Source organism: Erinaceus europaeus, chromosome 6 (assembly GCF_950295315.1).
Source record: "Erinaceus europaeus chromosome 6, mEriEur2.1, whole genome shotgun sequence".
In the NCBI taxonomy this organism is placed as follows: Eukaryota; Metazoa; Chordata; class Mammalia; order Eulipotyphla; family Erinaceidae; genus Erinaceus; species Erinaceus europaeus.
In genome coordinates, this window is record NC_080167.1 from 62,768,454 (window position 1) to 62,791,577 (window position 23,124).

The following is a 23,124-nucleotide window of genomic DNA, read 5'->3' on the forward strand; positions in this document are numbered from 1 at the left end:
GTCTGCAGTTGTCTAACCTCTCCCCCTCTCTGTCTTCCCCTCCTCTTTCAATTTCTCTGTCCTATTCATTGGGTGTGTGTGTGTGTGTGTGTGTGCCAGGGGTGGTCACTAGGAGCAGTGGATTCATAGTACAGGCACCAAGCTCCAGCAATAACCTTGGAGGCAAACAAACAAAAAAAAAGTGTTAATAAGTACAAAAAATTGTTATATCCAGCAGGTCTACTTAGTCAAGATTAAGGAGAAAATTCTTTATAAATTAGATTAAAGGGTCAGGGGTAGATAGCATAATGGTTATGCAAAGAGACTCTCATGCCTGAGGCTCTAAAATCCCAGGTTCAATCCCCTGCACCACCACTATAAGCCAGAGCTGAGAATGCTCTGGTAAAAAAAAAAAAAAAAAAAAATGGAAAAAAGAAAAAAAGTAATAAATTAGATTAAAAATGCTCAGTGTCTAATAATGACCAGTATCTCATTCAAGTTAGAGTGATGTGGTCCAGGAGGTGGCACAGTGGATAAAATGTTGCTCTCTCAAGTTAGAGTGATAAAAAAAAGTAGAAAGTATAACTCAAGTTAGAGTGATAAAAAAGTAGAAAGTATTAGTAATGACTAATACTACTTGCTTTCAGAAAAGTCAGAACTCATTCTATTCCAAGAAATAAGCAAAATAAAAAAAAAATAATATACTAGGGAGCTGGGAGGTAGTGCAGCGGGTTAAGCACAGGTGGCGCAAAGCACAAGGACCTGCCGAAGATTCCTGGTTTGAGCCCCCCCACCCCCCACCCCCCACCCCCGTTCCCCACCTGCAGGGGAGTCGCTTCACAGGCGGTGAAGCAGGTCTGCAGGTGTCTGTCTTTCTCTCCCCTTCTCAGTCTTCCCCTCCTCTCTCCATTTCTCTTTGTCCTATCCAACAATGACTTCAATAACAACAAGTAATAGCTACAACAATAAAACAACAAGGGCAACAAAAGGGAATAAATGAATATTAAAAAATTAAAAAAATATATATATATATATACTATACTATATCTTCTAAGCAACAACACACATTTTATCTCAAAGGGCAACTCTGATTTTTAAAAAATTTTTATTTATAAATAGGAAACACTGATAAAAACCATAGGATAAGACGCGTACAATTCCATACAATTCCCACCACCAAAACTCTGTATCCCATCCCCTCCCCTGATAGCTTTCCTATTCTTTATCCCTCTGGGAATATGGGCCCAGGGTCATTATGGGATGCAGAAGGTGGAACATCCAGCTTCTATAATTGCTTCCCTGCTGAACATGGGCGTTGGCAGGTCAATCCATACTCCCAACCTGTAACTGACTTTTTGCATTGCTTATTTCCTTTGCTTAGAAAAGGACCCTATTATTGGAATAGACTTAATAACCTAAAATTATTTTTCTTTTTTTTTTTTAAAGATTTGATTTATTATTGAGTGTTGGTATGCTTCTAATTCTGCTTTGAAAAACCCCTTGTTTCATTTGGTTTAATCCCCCCTGCGTTCTATTTACATAACACTGTATTATGGTTTTTTTTCTTTTTTTTTTAATATTTTATTTATTTATTCCCTTTTGTTGCCCTTGTTGTTTTATTGTTGTAGTTATTATTGTTGTTATTGATGTCGTCGTCGTTGTTGGATAGGACAGAGAGAAACGGAGAGAGGAGGGGAAGACAGAGAGGGGGAGAGAAAGATAGACACCTGCAGACCTGCTTCACCGCCTGTGAAGCGACTCCCCTGCAGGTGGGAAGCCGGGGTTTGAACCGGGATCCTTATGCTGGTGCTTGTGCTTTGTGCCACATGCGCTTAACCTGCTGCACTACAGCCCGACTCCCCACTATATTCTATTTACATAACCTCTGTTAACAAGCACCACCCTCCCTCCAGGGCATTGGTGGTTGAGGGGTAGAATTCTTGCCTGCTCAGCCCCCATTCCTTGTCATACCCTGATTTTCACCAGTCACTTTTCTCGCCACCCTCTCTGCTTTGCATCCTGTTCCCACCCTACTGGGCTAGTATATTTATAAGGACAAGATTGTTTGTAGTTTTTAGTTTAGCTTAGCTTGGTATAGATTGCGCTGCGTCCTGCATGAATAAAAAGATATTGCGTACAACCCAGCCATGAGTCCCGGGTGTTTGTGACCCGCCCGTGAAGCCAGCCCATCGAAAACAACAATTGAGAAAGACAGGTGAGAGAGAAAGAAGCAGACATGACTTTGGTACATGTGTGCTAGGAACTGCATTTAGGACCTGATGACCTGATGCTCTTGAGTCCAGCTCTTGAGTTCACCAACTGCACCCGCCACATCCCAGACCACCCAAGTCATTTTTCTCCATCAATGTCTTCATTTCAGTATAGAAGCGCCAAGTGCCTAAGCCCATCATGAAAAATGTCAATTTATATTTACAAGAACTGTCAGCAGACTTCTACATGAATATGTCAGAACTCACAAGACTTTTCCACATGTTCAAAATTCATTTACTAAATAAATCAGACTTTTGTCGTAAAACCCAGAGATGAGAGTTTTCAAGGGTCTTTCCAAAGCTAAGAAATATTCCTACTGGCTGTAAAATCTGTTTATTACTTCAATCCTTTTTCAGTCGTTTAGTTTTTTTACAATTTTTTTTTTTAGCCCCAGGGTTACTGCTGGGGCTCAGTAGCTGCACCATGAATTCACTGCTCCTGGAGACCATTTTTTCCCCTTTTGTTGCCCTTGTCGTTTTTTATCATTGTTGTGGATATCATTATTGTTGTTATTGATGTTGTCGTTGTTGGATAGGACAGAGAGAAATGGAGAGAGGAGAGGAAGAGAGAGGGGAAGACAGAGAGGGGGAGAGAAAGACAGACACCTGCAGACCTGCTTCACCTCCTGTGAAGCGACTCCCCTGCAGGTGGGGAGCCGGGGTCTTCAACCGGTATCCTTATGCTGGTCCTTGCGCTTTGCACCATGTGTGCTTAACCCTCTGCGCTACCGCCTGACTCCTTTTTTTTTTTTTTTTTTTACAATTCTTTGTTTTTGCTGCTCCTTTTCTCCTGGCCTCAACCACCTTGACCAGCTTTCAGGGCAGCACAGCACTGGCAATGGAATAAAGGCCACACTAACTGTTGTCAGGGAACCATATGGGGCCGTGGCAGTGCATTCCATGATCTGCTCAGCCCAGACCTTGATGTCAAACCTCTCTACAGCAGCCTTATGCTTGGATAGTGATCGCTTAACCTTGTCATGGGGTTCAGAATGAATTAGTCACAATGGCAGGTGACCCTTGGATGCCTGTGTTCTTTCTGTTCTGCCACACACTTCTGAGTGGTTTAAGTTTGGATTCCTCAGCCTTGGTGAGCTCAGGATTGGTAGGGCTGGATCCACAGCTCCCGCCCCCAGGACTCCCTGTCACACCATGGCCACCTCTACCAGGCATGTGTCAACCTCCCCAACATCTCTCTCCGGACCCGACTCTCAACTCACCCAACTAGTTCAGATTTGCAATTAGCACAGGTAATTAAAATAAAGCCATCTGCTGTCACTTGTTAATTGTATCTCATGTGCCAATGCATATCTATTCTAAATCCTTAAAACACAATAAAAAACAGTAACACTTCTTTGCCACTAGAGCTTTGTGTCTGCATGATTCCATCACTCCTGGTTGACTTATCTTTTTGCCATTCAATTTGACAGCAAAAGGCAGAGAGGTGAGACTGAGAAGGGTGAGAGACATTACAGAATTGTGTGGTGCTCCCATATGGTGGTGGGGGCTTGAACCCAGACCCTCACACACACTGCTGTGTGCTCTCCCAGCCCCCAACAATGACATTCAGATGATTTTGTATCCCATTCCTTTCATAAAGATATGAAATGGGGGGTTGGGCGGTGGCGCAGTGGGTTAAGCGCATGTGGCGCAAAGCACAAGGACCGGCGTAAGGATCCCGGTTCGAGCCCCCGGCTCCCCACCTGCAGGGGAGTCACTTCACAGGCGGTGAAGCAGGTCTGTAGGTGTCTATCTTTCTCTCCCCCACTCTGTCTTCCCCTCCTCTCTCCATTTCTCTCTGTCCTATCCAACAACGAATAGCATCAACAAGGGCAATAATAATAACCACAACGAGGGCAACGAAAGGGGGAAAAATGGCCTCCAGGAGCAGTGGATTCATGGTGCAGGCACCGAGCCCAGCAATAACCCTGGAGGAAAAAAAAAAAAAAGATATGAAATGAAGTAAAGGAACAGTAGTTATAAGTAAAAGAAAAAAAAAAAAAAAGAAAAAAAGAGAGATGCTGTTCAGAGGATAGCCTGACATCTTGGGAAAACCTTAACTATAGTGTCTTAATTAGCTTTATCCCTTTTAAGAACATTGAGGAGGCTTTGGAAAATACTATAATTGGTCTGCAAAAAAGACTCTCACTTCTGACTGAGGTTTCAAAGTCCCAGGTTCAATCTCTTGTACCACCATAAGCCAGAGGTAAGTAGTACTCTGTTAAAAAAAAAAAAAATGGAGTGACAGTTTAACGAGGAAGTTTCCAGGATTACAGCTTAAGGAAGTAGTTAGCAGATGTGGTAATAAGAAGCAATTTTTTAAAAAACATTTATTTATTTATTCTCTTTTGTTGCCCTTGCTGTTTTATTTTTGTAGTTACTATTATTATCATTGTTGGATAGGACAGAGAGAAATGGAGAGAGGAGGGGAAGACAGAGAGGGGGAGAGAAAGATAGACACCGGCAGACCTGCTTCACCACCTGTGAAGTGACTTCCCTGCAGGTGGGAAGCCGGGGGCTCGAACTGGGATCCTTAGCCAGTCCTTGCACTTTGTGCCACCTGTGCTTAACCTGCTGTGCTGCCTACTGCCCAACTCCCATGAGAAGCAATTTCTATGCAGCATCTTTATTGAAAAAGTCATTTACCTAGAAAGATGCTATAAATTCTTATTTAATTCTAAGGTAAATCTTATTGTTTAGAATAGTGATAGTGATAACAAAACATAAATAAAGCTTAAATGTAAAATAAGGGGATTGGGTATGCCAGGAGTAGTGAAGTAAAAGATAAAGATAGTATATACTATATATTTTGCATTTTCTTTATGGAATGCCAGGGAATGAACCCATAGCCTCATTCATGTGTGTGTGTGTGTGGGGGGGGGGTTTTGCATACTGCAGTATATATCCCTGGCCCATATAATATCAGATAAAGTGGGGGTCGGGCAGTAGTGCAGCAGGTTAAGCGCATGTGGCACAAAGTGCAAAGACCGGCATAAGGATCCCAGTTCGAGCCCTGGCTCCCTACCTGCAGGGGAGTCGCTTCACAGGCAGTGAAGCAGGTCTGCAGGTGTCTTATCTTCCTCTCCCCTTCTCTGTCTTCCCCTCCTCTCTCTATTTCTCTTTGTCCTTTCTAACAAGAATGAAGACACCAATAAAAACAAGAATAATAACTACAACAACAATAAAAAAACAAGGGCAACAAAAAGGGAAAATAAATATTAAAAAAAATAAAATATCAGATAAAGTAAATGTCACAAACCAATGAGCCACTAGGGATGAAGAAAATAATGATTTTATTAAAAAATTTTTTATTATCTTTATATTTATTGGATAGAGACAGCCAGAAATTGAAAGGAATGGGGAAATCGAGGGAGAGAGACTGAGAAGACACGTGAAGCCCTGCTACACCACTCGTGAAGCTTACCCTCTGCATGTGGGGACTGGGGGCTTGAACCCAGGTCATCGCGCACAATAATATGTGTGCTCAACCAGGTGTACCACCACCCAGCCCCAATTCTTTAAATTATTATTGTTATATTTATTAATAATAGAACTAGAACATCATTCTGGCACATGAGATGCTGGGTATGAACTTGGAACCTCATGCTTATAGGTCAAGAGCTTTAGCTACTGCACCTCTCCCAGGCTGACATGTTCTTTGTTTTATTCCCCCCAGCAGAGCAGCTTTAGCTTATGGTGGTAGAGGGGATTGAACCTGGAGCCTCAGGCATGAAGTGAGCATTTGCATAAATATTATGCTGTCTCCTCCACCCTGAAATGTTTTTTCTTTTCTTTTTTTAAAAAATTTTTTAATATCTTTATTTACTGGCTAGAGATATCCAGAAATTGAGAGGGAAGGGGTGACAGAGAGGGATAATGAAAGAGAGACACCTGCAGCCCTGCTTGACCGCTTATGGAGCTTTCCCCCTGCAGGTGGGGACTGGAGGCTCAAACCTGCACCCTTGTGCATTGTAACAGTGTGATCAACCAGGTGCGCCACCACCCAGCCCTTCCTTTTTTTGTGCCTGCACCATGAATCCACCGCTCCTGTAGGCCATTTTTCCCCCTTTTTGCCCTTGTTGTTGTAGCCTCGTTGTGGTTATTATTATTGCCATTGTTGTTGATGTCGTTTGTTGTTGGATAGGACAGAGAGAAATGGAGAGAGGAGGGGAAGACAGAGGGGGGGAGAGAAAGATAGACACCTGCAGACCTGCTTTACCGCCTGTGAAGCGACCCCCCTGCAGGTAGGGAGCCAGGGGCTCGAACCGGGATCCTTAACGCCGGTACTTGCGCTTTGCGCCACATGCGCTTAACCCACTGCGCCACCGCCCGACCCCCCCTTTTTTTTTAAATTTATATATTCATAAGAAAGATAGGAGGAGAAAGAACCAGACATCACTCTGATACATGTGCTGCCAGGGATTGAACTCAGGACCTCATACTTGAGAGTACTAAGCTTTATCCACTGTGCCACCTCCTGGACCACCTGAAAAATTTTCTTAAATTTTATTATCTTTATTTATTGGATAGAGACAGCCAGAAACGGAGAGGGAAGGGAGAGATAGGGAGGGAGAGAGACAGAGAGACACCTGGAGGAAAAAAAAAAAAGGAGATACTTCACCACCATTTGCTTCACCACCATTTGTGAAGCTTTCCCCCTGTAGGTGGGGACTAGGGGCTTGAACCTGGGTCCTTGTGCACTGTAATGCCTGCTCTTAACCAATTTCACCACCCCCTGGCCCCTGAAATGTTTTTTCTACCAGAGCCCTGCACAGTTCTGGCTTATGGTAGCGCAGAGCACAGAACCTATAACTTCAGAGCCTCAGGCATGACCATTATGCTATCTCCCCTGCCCCTAAATGTTTAGCTTTCATGTAAACTTAGAATGGGGACTCTAGACTAGTACTCAATTTGCTTGATAAAGGATGCTTTAAAATCATTTTCACAGAGATCGCTTTCTCTCCTCTCCTCTCCCGGATCAACTAGGAATACCAAAGGAGACCACCCGGACCGAAACAAGACAGGACTACAATGACCACAGAAACCCAGTAAATCACCCGTGAGTACAAACACGCGTGGCTGGTGACAGAGAGGAGAGAGGGGCCTAAGGAGAGATTAAGTGACTGCTAACAGTTCGACAGTTTGTCAGTGGAGACACCACCTCCAGTCTGCTCCACCAACAAGGGGACAGCTGAAGGGAGGAAAGGACTCCCCAGAGACTCACCAAGTACAACTCTGAGTCTGAATTGCTACTACCCTCAGAATCTGGAGCAGCAACAGGGAGGGACACCAGGGCACAGAGATCTAACCGGGAAACTCAGGAGAAGACCTATACCTTGGTGGCATAGCTGAAGGGCTGTGAAAGTCTCTTTGCATAACCACTGGATTATCTCTGCCACACCCTGCTTTATCTCTTGGTCAGGAGTCATTGATTAAGCCAAGAAGCCTATTGATAGTTTAAAAGCCCTCAGGCTACCATAGCCTACAGGGGAAAAAAAAAAGGCTTTTACACCACTGAACTCCAACTCAGGGATTGAAAAAACTGTTAACTTATATAAAATGGTTAAAACAACAAGAAAAAATAATGGAGACTCGAACCAGGACAAGAGTCCAGCTAAAAGTCCTCCAGAGGGCGAAGCACAAAACAACGAGTTCAACATCCAAACATTAGCTAAGGAAATAATAACAGGAGTAAAGAATTTGAAAAAATTGTAATCAGAACTGCAGGAACAACAAATGAGAATATGGAAGAAAATTCTAATTATCTCATGGTTATTAGAGAGCTGAAAGCTGAAATTGCTGAGCTAAGAAGGCAACTAGCTGAACAAGCTAAAACAGTATCAGAGCAGGGCAACAAAATAGATGAACTCCAGAAAGCAGTAGAGGGCAGAGAGAATAGAATCAATGAGGCTGAAGACAGAATTAGCAAGATTGAGGATGAATTAGAGACAACTAAAGAAGAAGTAAGAGATCTCAAAAAGAGATTAAGAGATGCTGAAAACAACAACAGAGTCCTATGGGATGACTTCAAAAGAAACAATATACGCATTATTGGCTTACCAGAGGAAGAAAGAGAAGGGGAGGAAGAAAGCGTTCTCCAGGCCATAATAGCTGAAAATTTCTCTAGTCTAGACAACACCAAAGACATAAAGATTCAAGAAGCCCAGAGGGTCCCAAACAGAATTAACCCAGACCTAAAGACACCAAGACATGTCATACTTAGATTGGAAAGGAATAAGGATAAAGAAAGGATCCTCAAGGCTGCAAGAGAAAAACAGAGTCACCTACAAAGGAAAACCCATAAGATTAGCAGCAGACTTCTCCATACAAACACTACAGGCCAGAAGAGAATGGCAAGATATCTATCGAGTGCTCAATGAGAAAGGCTTTCAGCCAAGAATACTATATCCTGCTAGATTGTCATTCAGACTAGATGGAAGCATCAAAACCTTCTCAGACAAGCAACAGTTGGAGGAAGCAACCATCACCAAGCCTGCCCTGAAAGAAGTTCTGAAAGGTCTCCTATAAACAACCAGACCACCACAAATAGGACATATATCAAAACACTCTAAAACTCTACAAGAATGGCGTTAAAATATCTTCAATCTTTGATATCAATAAATGTCAATGGCCTGAATTCACCTATTAAAAGACACAGAGTAGGAAGATGGATCATAAAACACAACCCAACAATATGTTGTCTACAGGAAACTCACCTAATGCAACAAGACAAACACAGACTTAAAGTGAAAGGATGGAAAACTATCATTCAAGCCAATGGCCCACAAAAAAGGGCAGGAACAGCTATTCTCATAGCTGACATGATAGACTTTAAAATAGATAAGATTAAAAAAGATAGGAATGGACACTAGTTAATGCTCAGAGGATCAGTCAATCAAGAGGACTTAACAATTATTAATATCTATGCACCCAATGAGAAGCCATCTAAATACATCAAACTTCTACTGAAAGAGCTACAGCAATATATTAACAGTAATACAATCATAGTAGGGGACTTCAACACCCCACTCTCTCAACTTGACAGATCATCCAGGCAGAAAATCAGTAAAGACATAAGGGAGCTAAATGAAGAGATAGATAAACTAGAACTATTGGACATTTTCAGAGTCATTCATCCCAAGAAACTGGAATACACATTTTACTCAAATCCACATGGGTCATTCTCAAGGATAGACCATATGTTAGGCCACAAAGACAGCATCAGCCTATTCAAGAGCACTGAAATCATCCCAAGCATCTTCTCAGACCACAGTGGAATGAAACTAACACTTAACAATCAACAAAAGATTAGTAACAGTGCCAAAATGTGGAAGCTCAACAGTACACTTCTTAACAACTTCTGGGTCAAAGAGGAAATCAAGGAAGAAATCAAAATGTTTCGAGAGTTCAATGAAAATGAAGACACAAGCTATCAAAATATTTGGGACACAACTAAAGCAGTCCTAAGAGGGAAGTTCATAGCTATACAAGCACACATTAGGAAACAAGAAAAGGCACAAATAAACAGCCTGATTGCACATCTTAAAGACCTAGAAGAAGAACAACAAAGGAACCCTAAAGCAACCAGAAGGACAGAAATTACTAAAGTTAGGGCAGAAATAAATAACATTGAGAATAGGAAAACCATACAAAAGATCAATGAAAGTAAATGTTGGTTCTTCGAAAGAGTAAACAAAATCGACAAACCTTTAGCCAGACTCACAAAACAAAAAAGGGAGAAGACCCAAATAAATCGGATAGTAAATGAAAGAGGAGATATCACAACAGACACTGCAGAAAGTCAACATATCATGCGAGGCTTCTATGAACAACTATATGCCACCAAGTTAGAGAACCTGGAAGAAATGAATGATTTCCTAGATACCTACCAACTTCCAAAACTAAGTAAAGAGGAAGTGGATAACATGAACAGGCCCATCACAACTAATGAAATTGAAACAGTTATCAAAAATCTTCCCAAAAATAAAAGTCCTGGACCAGATGGTTTTACAAATGAATTCTACAAAACTTTCAAAGAAGAACTAATACCTCTACTTTTAAAAGTCTTCCAGAAGATTGAAGACACTGGAATACTCCCTGCCAGCTTCTATGAAGCCAACATCACCCTGATACCAAAAGCAGACAGGGACACAACCAAAAAAGAAAACTACAGACCAATATCTCTGATGAACATAGATGCGAAAATATTGAACAAAATTCTAGCCAACCGGATACAGCAGTATATCAAAAAGATTGTTCATCATGACCAAGTGGGGTTTATCCCAGGCATGCAAGGTTGGTTTAATATACGTAAATCAATCAATGTGATCCACCACATCAACAAAAGCAAGACCAAAAACCACATGGTCATATCAATAGATGCAGAGAAAGCCTTTGACAAAATACAACATCCCTTTATGATCAAAACACTACAAAAAATAGGAATAGATGGAAAATTCCTGAAGATAGTGGAGTCTATATATAGCAAACCTACAGCCAACATCATACTCAATGGTGAAAAACTGGAAGCATTTCCCCTTAGATCAGGTACTAGACAGGGCTGCCCACTATCACCATTACTATTCAACATAGTGTTGGAAGTTCTTGCCATAGCAATCAGGCAGGAGCAAGGAATTAAAGGAATACAGATTGGAAGAGAAGAAGTCAAACTCTCCTTATTTGCAGATGACATGATAGTATACACGGAAAAACCTAAGGAATCTAGCAAGAAGCTTTTGGAAATCATCAGGCAATACAGTAATGTGTCAGGCTATAAAATTAACATTCAAAAGTCAGTGGCATTCCTCTATGCAAACACTAAGTTAGAAGAAATTGAAATCCAGAAATCAGTTCCTTTTTCTATAGCAACAAAAACAATAAAATATCTAGGAATAAACCTAACCAAAGAAGTGAAAGACTTGTATACTGAAAATTATGAGTCACTACTCAAAGAAATTGAAAAAGACACAAAGAAGTGGAAAGATATTCCATGCTCATGGGTTGGAAGAATTAACATCATCAAAATGAATATATTACCCAGAGCCATCTACAAATTTAATGCTATCCCCATCAAGATCCCAAGCACATTTTTTAGGAGAATAGAAAAAATGCTACAAATGTTTATCTGGAACCAGAAAAGACCTAGAATTGCCAAAACAATCTTGAGAAAAAAGAACAGAACCGGAGGCATCACACTCCCAGATCTCAAACTATATTATAGGGCCATTGTCATCAAAACTGCTTGGTACTGGAACATGAACAGACACACTGACCAGTGGAATAGAATTGAGAGCCCAGAAATGAGGCCCCACACCTATGGACATCTAATCTTTGACAAAGGGGCCCAGACTATGACATGGGGAAAGCAGAGTCTCTTCAACAAATGGTGTTGGAAACAATGGGTTGAAACATGCAGAAGAATGAAGCTGAATCACTCTATTTCACCAAATACAAAAGTAAATTCCAAGTGGATCAAGGACTTGGATGTTAGACCACAAACTATCAGATACTTAGAGGAAAATATTGGAAGAACTTTTTTCCGCATAAATTTTAAAGACATTTTCAATGAAACGAATCCAATTACAAGGAAGACTAAGGCAAGTATAAACCTATGGGACTACATCAAATTAAAAAGCTTCTTCACAGCAAAAGAAACCACTACCCAAATCAAGAGACCCCTCACAGAATGGGAGAAGATCTTTACATGCCATACATCAGATAAGAGTTTAATAACCAACATATATAAAGAGCTTACCAGACTCAACAACAAGACAACAAATAACCCCATCCAAAAATGGGGGGAGGAATTGGACAGAATATTCACCACAGAAGAGATCCAAAAGGCCGAGAAACACATGAAAAAATGCTCCAAGTCTCTGATTGTCAGAGAAATGCAAATCAAGACAACAATGAGATATCACTTCACTCCTGTGAGAATGTCACACATCAGAAAAGGTAACAGCAGCAAATGCTGGAGAGGATGTGGGGTCAAAGGAACCCTCCTGCACTGCTGGTGGGAATGTCAATTGGTCCAACCTCTGTGGAGAACAGTCTGGAGAACTCTCAGAAGGCTAGAAATCGACCTACCCTATGACCCTGCAATTCCCCTCCTGGGGATATATCCTAAGGAACCCAACACATCCATCCAAAAAGATCTGTGTACACATATGTTCTTGGCAGCACAATTTGTAATAGCCAAAACCTGGAAGCAACCCAGGTGTCCAACAACAGATGAGTGGCTGAGCAAGTTGTGGTATATATACACAATGGAATACTACTCAGCTATAAAAAATGGTGACTTCACCGTTTTCAGCCGATCTTGTATGGACCTTGAAAAAATCATGTTGAGTGAAATAAGTCAGAAACAGAAGGATGAATATGGGATGATCTCACTCTCAGGCCGAAGTTGAAAAACAAGATTAGCAAAGAAAACACAAGTCGAACCTGAAATGGAATTGGAGTATTACACCAAAGTAAAAGACTCTGGGGTGGGTGGGTGGGTGGGGAGAATACAGGTCCATGAAAAATGATGAATGAAATAGTGGGGGTTGTATTGCTAAATGGGAATCTGGGGAATGTTATGCATGTAAAAAAAAAAAAAAAGAAGTAGAAACGCAAAGCAGAAATTGACTGAGTTTGGAGTATGGCACCAAAGTAAGAAAGCAGAAGTATACTAGAGTTTGCAGTGAGTACCTCCCTAATACTTCCTCTCCACTTTTCCAAGCTTTGGGTCCATGATTGCTCAACAATTTGTTTGGCTTTGTATGTTAACGCTCTTTTCAGTCACCAGGTTCCAGGTGTCATCAGGATGCCGGCTAGACTTCCCTGGATTGAAGACACCACCAATGTGTCCTGGAGCTCAGCTTCCCCAGAGACCCATCCTACTAGGGAAAGAGAGAGGCAGACTGGGAGTATGGACCGACCAGTCAACGCCCATGTTCAGCGAGGAAGCAATTACAGAAGCCAGACCTTCTACCTTCTGCAACCCTCAATGACCCTGGGTCCATGCTCCCAGAGGGATAGAGAATGGGAAAGCTATCGGGGGAGGGGGTGGGATATGGAGATTGGGCGGTGGGAATTGTGTGGAGTTGTACCCCTCCTACCCTATGGTTTTGTTAATTAATCCTTTCTTAAATAATAAAAAAAAAAGAAATGCAAAAAATAAAAACAAGTCTTGAAAAAAAAAAAAATCATTTTCACAGACTTCATAAATGTGTTCAGCACCTGCCACCATGCCACTTCACAGCAAGCAGGAAAGTATTAAAGACAACAATCACATGCAGTTAAAGAGCCCGTTCATCTGCCAGTCACACACTCCCTCTCCCCTAAGGAACACGAAAGCAAACAGTAAGAATACACAAACCACTTTTGTTAGCAGACCTCAATGCCTCAAAGCAATTTCTCCAGTAGACTAGACAAGATAGCTAAAATGATAAAAGTAGTAAGGGGATAATAAGGGAAGAAGCCAATACATTTAGATTAAGTTTATTGGGTTATAAATTAGCACCCTTTCCCAGGTCAACCAAAACATATTCAAGTCAAGAACATATATGATTTCTCCATGGATATGTCACGCACACCCATGTGCTTGAGCCAAAGTCTAATAAGATCACAGCGTCTAACACATTTTAGCAATGATAACAAAGAAATAAAACCGTTGTTTTATACTGCTGGCTTCCTAGCTCAAACCCTATTCCACATTTCTGTTTTCTTAAGAATTATTAAATGATTTAGAATAGCCAAACCCTCTTGTAGTTACTAGTTTTATCTAGCCTGTCTCCTTGGTTGCAATAAATGAAGGCTGCCTTTTAAATCTTTGCAATCTTCAAAAGTTATACACTACGCCACCGGTGTACATGGGCTTTTGTAGAGAAGTGCAACCTCTCTAGAAATCTTATTCAGAAGATAGAAGAAAGTCCGTTTTGTTTTTCAAAGGTGAACCGAAAGGAAAACAACAGTTTTTAAGTGCAATGTGATCTAGTTATACTTTGTTCAGCGTTAACAATTGGCATGGTACCTTCAAGAGGAGTTCACTTACCGGATTTGAGAAACCCTGCACGTAAGAAAGGAGAAATTAGGTCCATTACATTAAAATGATGAGTCTACTCTCACACTACTCACTGAGCTAGATATTGTCCCAGGTCTCAGGACTACAAATATGAATGAGAAAAGGCTTTTCTCAGAGACAATAGCCTACTCTGAGAAAGACAACACAGGGGGCGGGGAGGTTAAGCATACGTGGCACAAAGCGCAAGGATGAGCTTAAGGATCCCAGTTCCTCACCTGCAGGGGAGTCACTTCACAAGTGGTGAAGCAGGTCTGCAGGTGTCTATCCCCCCCCCATCTCCCCCTCTCCCCTCGATTTCTTTCTGTCCTATCCAACAACAACGACAGCAACAATAACAATAGTAAGAACAATAACGATAAACAGCAAGGGCAACAAAAGGGGAAAAAATGGCCTCCAGGAGCAGTGGATTCGTAGTGCAGGCACCGAGCCCCAGCAATACGCTGGAGGCAAAGCAAGGAAGAAAGAAAGAAAGAAAGAAAGAAAGAAAGAAAGAAAGAAAGAAAGAAAGAAAGAAAGAAAGAAAGAAAACACAGGGAATTTTACCACAGTGTTAAGATCTGAAACAGGGGCCAGGTGGTAGCACACCTGGTGAAGTACACACATTACAGTGTACAAGGTTTAGGTTCAAGTCCCTGGTCCCCAGTTGCAGGGGGATAGCTTCATGAGTGATGAAGCAGGGCTGCAGGTCTTATTCTCTCTCTCCCACCCCTCAATTTCTCTGTCTCTATCCAATAACAAATAAGTAAATATATATAAAAAAGAGAGATCTGAAACAGGAGGACAGGCAGTGGTGTACCCAGTTAAGCACAAGTCACTATGACCAAGGACCCAGGTCTCCCCTCTGCAGGGGACACTTCACGAGAGGTGAAGCAGGTCTGCAGATGTCTCTTTCTCTCTTCCTAATTCCCTTCCTCTCTCAATTTCTGTCCTGTCAAATAAAACAGAAATTAAAAAAAAAGGTAAAAAGGGGTTGCTGGGAGTGGTGGATTCATAGTGCCAGCACTGAGCCCCAGTGATAATCCTGGTGGTAGGAGAGAGAGAGAGAAAAAGAGAAGATCTGAATAATAATAATAATAATAATAATAATAATAAAATCTACAAGACATTGGGAAATCAGACAAATTCCCAAAATTCTCATGAGCTGAGGGATATTAGAAAGAAAAGATTCAGCTGTGCCTAGAAACCGAAGTCAATGTAAGGGACCAGGTGGTGGTGCACCTGACTGAGTGCACATTACAATGCAGAAGGACCCAGGTTCGAGCCCCCAGTCCCCACCTGCAGGGGGAAAGCTTCACAAGTGGTGAAGCAGGGCTGCAGGTGTCTGTCTATCTTTCTCCCTCTCTATCTTCCCCTTCCCTCTCAATTTCTGACTGTCTCTAGCCAATAAAAAGATAATAGAAAAAAATTATACAGTGCACAAGGACCCAGGTTCAAGCCCCTGGTCCCCACCTGCAGGGGAAAAGCTTCACAAGTGGTGAAGCAGGGCTGCAGGTGTCTTGCCTTTCTCCCTCTCTATCTTCCCCTTCCCTCTCAATTTCTGACTGTCTCTAGCCAATAAAAAGATAATAGAAAAAAATTATACAGTGCACAAGGACCCAGGTTCAAGCCCCTGGTCCCCACCTGCAGGGGGAAAGCTTCACAAGTGGTGAAGCAGGGCTGCAGGTGTCTCTCTGTCTCTCTCCCTCACTATCTTCCCCATCTCTCTCAATTTCTCTCTGTCCCAATCCAATAAATAATAATACAAAAAAAAAAAAAGTTAAAAAAAAAAAAAGAACTCCCTGCTTAAAAAAAAAAAAAAAAAAGAAGAAGTAGTCAATATAAGATTGACATGATGGTCCCTGGGATCTGAGAGAAGAGGTCAGAGCATACACAAGACCCTGCTTTAAGGGTTCATTTTCCAGAACACCATTGAGAAATGAGGGGGAGGAGAAGCGGTAGAGGTAGAAGGAGAGAGAAAGGAAGAGGAGGAAAGGGAGGAGAAAGAGAAAGAAAAGAAGGAGAGGAAGAAGAAGTATAAAAAGAAAAAATGCACAGATGAATGTGATTCTTTTACTCAGTTGCACTTTGAAGGCTAGCTCCTTTCTGCCTTGGTCTTTATAGTAAAGAAAAAGCCTAAACAGGAATAGGTTTTTCCAAAATATAAGTTCAGGCCCAGCTTTGGTTTTTCTCAGCCCAAACTGAATAGACTTGATGAGATATTCAGAGCAAAGAAAACCAGAGAGTGGAAGGTGGGTTTCTTTTTTTTCCCGTTACATTGAGATTAATCCACATGGCCAAGAACAAATGACTGCCTGTTCTCTTTTCCTTTAAGAAATGCTATATATGTGAGTTAAGAGTACTGTACAAGCTTGTCTGCTTTGCTTTCACTGTAGGTCATCTATGTGCCAAATATATAATAATAATAATAATAAATAAACTTTATCTCAAAAGAAAACATAATAACTTCATTCAAGCTACATGAGTCTTACCATGAGCTCTGCCTAACAACAGTTCAGGTGCGAGGTAGTCTGGGGTCCCCAGAATTCGCCCATCATCCACTGGGGCTGCCCCTCTTCTCACACTCTTTGGTGTTCGATATGGAGTTCCTGACTTGACTTGTCTTGGGGTCTAGTGATTTAAACAGCATTCAGGAGACAGTAAATACCTTACACAGGGCAAAAGAGACGGATCATCATACCAAGATGTATTCAAAGCCTTGATCAGTTTTGGAAATAAACACTGCTAATTATAATTATGAAAAGTCCTTATGCCCAAGGAAGTTTAATAACTTACATGACACCAACCTCATCAAGAAGATCTGGATTATGTATGAGGCATATGGAGTTACTCGGAAGAAAATTTTATTTGTAGCATGGATCAAGAAAGGCTTAAGAACTGTCACTGGTAGACTATGGCTGAAAAATGTTACAAGATGGTACATAAGAAGTAAATATAGGGAGTTGGGTGGTAGCGCAACAGGTTAAGAACAAGTGGCACAAAGCGCAAGGACAGGCGTAAGGATCCCGGTTCGAGCCCCCAGCTCCCCACCTGCAGGGGAGTTGCTTAAGGTGGGGGAGTTGTGTCACAAGCGGTGAAGCAAGTCTGCAGGTGTCTGTCTTTCTCTCCTCCTCTCTGTCTTCCCCTCCTCTCTCCATTTCTCTCTGTCCTATCCAACAACGATGACATCAATAACAACAACAGTAATAACTACAACAATAAAACAAGGGCAACAAAAAGGGAATAAATACATAAGATAAATATATAAAAAAGTAAATATAAAAAAACCTATTATGCTAAGTGGTATTGATGGCCTTTGATGTATTTTACTGTCTTTTGAGATCAGGAGATAGATATTATTATAACCTACAAAAAGTTAAAAGAAGGGGCTGCTGGGTAGGGGAGAAATCATAATGGTTATGCAGCAGACTTTTATGCCTGAGACTCCAAGGTCCTAGGTTCAATTCCCTGCAACACCATAAGCCAGTGTTGGGCAGTGCTCTGGTAAAACAAAAACAAAAAAACAAAAAACAAAAAAAAAACAGAAACAAAGAGCTTCTGAGTGACTCAGTAAGAGCTGAGTAGAAACCCAAGTCCTCTAAGTGTAACTTCAGAGTTTTGTTTTCCATATTATGATGGCTCACCAAAGGAAAAATAAGTTTAGGTTTTAAAAGAGAAATAATTTGAAAGTAAAAACAGGCGGTCGGGTGGTAGCGCACTGGGTTAAGCACACATAGTACAAAGGACACATAGTTCATAGTGCAAGGACCTGCTCAGGGATCCCAGTTCGAGCCCCCAGCTCCCTACCTGCAGGGGGATTGCTTCACAAGTGGTGAAACAAATGTCTATCTTTCTCTCCCAGCCCCCATCTTCTTCTCCTCTCTCAATTTTTCTGTCCTATGCTATAAAGAAAAAAAAAAAGGAAAAAAATGGCCACCACAAGCAGTGGATTTGTAGTGAAGGTACTGAGCCCCAGGGATAACACTGGAGGCCCCCAAAAAAGTAAAAACAAAAGATTTTAAATACACATTTTCAATAAAGAGATCAATTAATGGGCAAGGCAATGATGCCATACATATTATCATGTTCAAGGACCTGGGTTCAAATCCTTGGTCCTCACTTGCAAAGGGATGTTTGTTTTTTTTTAATATTTATTTAATTTATTTATTCCCTTTTGTTGCCCTTGTTGTTTTATTGTTGTAGTTATTATTGTTGTTGTCGTCGTTGTTGGATAGGACAGAGAGAAATGGAGAGAGGAAGGAAGACAGAGAGGAGAGAAAGACACCTGCAGACCTGCTTCACCGCCTGTGAAGCTACTCCCCTGCAGGTGGGGAGCCGGGGTTCGAACCGGGATCTTTATGCCGGTCCTTGTGCTTTGCGCCACCTGCGCTTATCCCGCTGCGCTACAGCCCGACTCCTGCAAAGGGATGTTTTAAGAGTACTAAAGTGTTACAGGTATCTCTCTCTCTCTTTTTTTTAAATTTTTTTATTTATAAAAAGGAAACATTGACAAAGCCATAGAGGTATCTTGCCGGTCCCTGTTCAGGTGCCAGATGCCGTGCTAGCTTCACGGGCGGGAGAGGGATGACCAGGGACTCATGGTTGAGCTGGGAATGCAGTTTAATCTTTATTGATGAGTGGCGATGCAGTACAATCAATCTAATCTCTCTTCATTAGAAAATCCTGTCCTTTATATCTCCTGAGGCGGAAGTGTCAGGAAGAGGTAGTACGTAGGATGGGGGTGGAGTGGAAAAAAAGCGCGAACTAGTGGGGATTAAACAGTGGAAAACAGGGCATGACTAGGAGAGGGGGCGGAGCGAAAAGAGAGTGCGAACCAGTGGGATTAAACCAATGCCCTGTAGGCAGGGCGGGTCTCAGGTAAAGCAGTGATTATGTAAATAGACCACAGCATTAAGCAATGCAAGGGAACCTAATGTGATTATCAAAACAGAAGGGGTCTTAGAAGCAGACCAACAAATATCTCTTTCTCCATCTCTTTCTCTCCATCTCTCTCTCCCCTCTAAATTTCTCTATTAGTTAAAAAAAAAAAAAGGAATAAATGGTTGCCAAGAGCAGTGGATTCACAGTGCAGGCACTGAGCCCCAATGAACCCTAGTGGCAATAAATATTTTTAAAAAATTAAAGCTGTCCCTTAAATATGTCCTTAAAAGGCAATACGGGGGTTTTCATTCTTTATCTTATAGGAACACTGTGATCAAGTGCAAAGTATATGAGCCTGTAAGGATATAATTTGCGACTGAAAATATGTGAAAGCATATAAAGCACTATGGATGAACGAGGCTTTTGTGGTTAAGAAAGATAAACACTATTCTCATCTATTCCTTTCCTCATTAAAACTCCCACCAAGTCCATAGAATCCCAACAGGCAGGACAAAAATATATGGTTAGTATCTTCTAAGTGACCTGCAAGGCAAGTGAGCATACTTAATAGCTGATTTTTCTAAAATCCAAAGGGCAGTGTGTTAGAAAATTACAACAAGGGGCCAGGTGGTAGAGCAGTGGGTTAAGTACACATGCCGTGAGGTGCAAGGACTGGCATAAAGATCCTGGTTTGAGCCCCTGGCTCTCCACCTGCACGGGGGTCGCTTTACAGGCAGTGAAGCAGATCTACAGGTGTCTATTTTTCTCCCTTTCTCTATCTTCCTCTCCTCTCTCGATTTCTCTTTGTCCTATACAACAACAGCAATAACAAGGGCAACAAAATGGGAAAAATGGCCTCCAGGAGCAGTGGATTCATAGTGCAGGCACCGAGCCCCAGAGATAATCATGGAGGAAAAAGAAAATTACAACAAGGGGCTAGGAAAAAAAAAAAAAAAAAAGAAAATTATAATGGGCTGGTGCTAGCGCACCTGGTTGAATGCACATGTTACAATGTGCAAGGACCAGGGTTCAAGTCCCCAGTCCCCACCTGCAGAAGGAAAGCTTCGTGAGTGGTGAAGTAGGGCCTGCTTTCTCTCCCTGTTTTTCTTCCCCTTCCCTCTCCATTTCTGATTGCGCCTATCAAATAAAGATACAAAAATAAAAAAATATTAAAAAGAAAATCACCACACACCTGATATGGAATATGGGATCTTCCCTTTTGAACAGGGGTTACAGCCATAGGATACGAGCCGCTGTGAGCCAGTGAAATATCCATCGCTTCTACAGAAGCAATGCTCAGTTTGGATGGTTCCGAAATACTGGATGCATTGATGTGACTGTTGAAACTTCGAAAGGCGACAGCATTTCTCTTAGAGACGGTCAGCATTCTCAACGCTTCCGCAGACGGAGCTAACATTTTTTGGCTGCTGTCTGGGGCAGCAGGAGTCTCTTCATCTTTTGGCAAAGGATTTTCCTGGCAGCTGGGCGATACAGTGAGTATGTCTTCAATATTTGACTCTTCGAAAGAGGATTCCCGGATGCTTTTATTTGAATCCAAGCACTGCATATCTATGGGACTTTCCATTATGGAGGGTGCAGGAAAGGATGAGTCGGAGTCCATAAAAAGAGTTTTAGAAGTTCTTTCATCATCAGAATATAGGAAGCTGGAATTTAAATAGTCCTTCTTGTTATTCCTGTCACAGTCTTCATCCAGTTCACATAGGAGGTTTTTGGCTATCATCGGGATAGGTGATTTTTCTGGTGTTTGTTGTTTATCAGTGAAAGAATCACCCATGTTCTCTTTATTAGCAGAGTCATTTTGTTGGCTACTGGGTGAAAACTTAAGATGCTGGACTTCGGTAGTTAAGCCTGTGCTTGGATTGGTATAGCAACCTCTCATTTCTTTGCTGTGGTGATACTCTGTGCAATTTTTTTTACTCTGTATAATTTTTTGACAAGGGCTGGAATCAACTAACGCAAAATTCCTTTTAGAACTTCTCTTTTCAAGATGCTCTTCAGTCCTAGCTGTGAAATTGACAGCCCGCTGCTTTGACTGATGAAAATCAGACTGTCTTGGGTCAGTGGTTTGATTATTTAGATCCAGTTCTCTTGCTTCCCAGGAAACCTCCCCAGGGTGGCAGTTTTTAGCAACGTTGACACAGGAACTGCTAGCAGCGAGAATGGCGCTGCTGTCCTGAATAGGAGAGAGGGATAACTCCAGAGTCTTATTGTTGCAACTTTTGGTCTCGATGGTCTTTGCAGAATTTGTACATAAAGGTTTTGCAGTTGTACTCCAGTTCACCATGGCAGAGCCCACAGCATCATCACTTCCCTAAAAGGAGGAAAAGAAACGATTTCTTAGCTGTAAAAAGTTGTGCTTCCTGGGGGTCGGGCAGTAGTGCAGAGGGTTAAGTGCACATGGTGCAAAGCACAGGGACCGGCTCAAGGATCCTGGTTCAAGCCCCCGGCTCCCCACCTGCAGGGAGGCCGCTTCACAAGTGGTGAAGTAGGTCTGCAGGTGTTTATCTTTTTCTCCCTCTCTCTGTCTCCCCTCCTCTCTCAATTTCTCTCTGTCCTATCCAACAACAACAAGGGTAACAAGGGCAACAAAATGGGAAAAAAATGGCCTCCAGAAGCAGTGGATTCATGGTGCAGGCACTGAGCCCCAGCAATAACCCCAGAGGCAAAGAAAAAAAAAAGTTGTGATTCCTTATCTTCTTAAACATATGTCCTCTTAGGAGGGATAAGTGACCCTGCAAAGCACTAGGTTGCCAATTTCCACTTTATAATGGAACAAGAGAGCAATGGTAACAAAGAATTTGAAAGAAAAACACACAGGGACTGGGTGGTGGCACACCTGATTGAATGCACGTTACAATACACAAGGACATGGTTTCGAGCCCCTGGTCTCCACTTGCAGAAGGAAAGCTTTACAAGTGGTGAAGCAGTGCTGCAGGTCTCTCTCCCTCTCTAGCTCCCCCTTCTTCTCAATTTCTGGCAGTCTCTATCAAATAAATGAAGATAATAAAAAATTATAAAGAAAATCTTAAAAAACAATTACAGTAGAAGTTGGTTTACATATATTGTTTGGAATGGAAACTAGGTTTTAGTGATCCGGGAGGTGGTGCAGTGGCTGAGGCACTGGACTCTCAAGCATGAGGTCCTGAGTTCAGTCCCTGGCAGCACATGTACCAGAGTGATGTCTGGTTCTTTCTCTCCTCCTATCTTCCTCATTAATAAATAAATAAAACCTTAAAAAAAAAAAAAAAAAAGAAACTAGGCTTTACAGTTGTTTTTTTATTTTCCTCAGAGCAGTGCACAGTTCTGGCTGATGGTGGTGCAGGGGACTGACCCTGGGATTTTAGAGCCTTAGGCATGAGAGTTGGCTTAGCATAACCTCTTTCTCATTAATTTCTTTAAAAAGAGTTTTTACAAAACTTGTTTAAATACCAACTATCTGCAGGGCTCTTGTGTGATCAGAGCTTTGCAAATAATGTTGTAAGTTGTCTTGTGATGGGACACGGAGTTCTGGTGGTGGGATTTGTGTGGAATTGTACCCCTCTTATCCTATGGTTTTTGTCAGTCTTTCTTATAAATAAAAATTCAAAAAAGAAAAAAAATTGTCTTGTGATCAGAAATTTTACATTATTATTCAATTATAACACATGTTCATGGATCTTTAATGGTGCCTATCTTTGCTATGTAAGATCAAACTTTACTACTTACCTAGTAAGAATAAGCAGTACTTAGTCAGGACGAAATGAAAATTCCTGGGTCTATGAGTGATCTATAAGTCCTTGTACAAAAAAAAATAATAATAAAGGTACATTTGGGAATCAGTACAAGCTACCAGGGGTCCTCTGATCAGAACTTGAGGACTGCTGGCCTTTGGGGTGACACAGTCGATAAAGTGTTGGACTTGCACGCATGACATTCTGAGTTTGATCTCCA

The 23,124-nt window shown here is 41.7% G+C and overlaps 2 protein-coding genes across 5 annotated transcripts in view; one reads left to right on the forward strand and one right to left on the reverse strand.

The window, feature by feature from the left end:
* Nucleotides 1–20,533, forward strand: part of ACBD5 (acyl-CoA binding domain containing 5) — a 72,616-nt gene extending 52,083 nt beyond the window's left edge. Inside the window, exon 14 of the mRNA XM_060192346.1 lies at nt 20,401–20,533. Coding sequence (XP_060048329.1) covers nt 20,401–20,440 — 40 coding nt within the window. The 3' untranslated portion in view covers nt 20,441–20,533. The remainder of the gene's footprint in view (nt 1–20,400) is intronic.
* Nucleotides 1–23,124, reverse strand: part of MASTL (microtubule associated serine/threonine kinase like) — a 49,266-nt gene that overhangs the window by 4,090 nt on the left and 22,052 nt on the right. For 3 of the 4 annotated variants that reach the window (XM_060192341.1, XM_060192339.1, XM_060192342.1), the window contains 3 exons: nt 20,366–21,505; nt 16,785–16,923; nt 14,287–14,301 (listed from right to left, as the gene is read on the reverse strand). In XM_060192341.1, coding sequence (XP_060048324.1) covers nt 14,287–14,301; nt 16,785–16,923; nt 20,366–21,505 — 1,294 coding nt within the window. The remainder of the gene's footprint in view (nt 1–14,286; nt 14,302–16,784; nt 16,924–20,365; nt 21,506–23,124) is intronic. The other variant, XM_060192340.1, reaches the window with a different exon arrangement.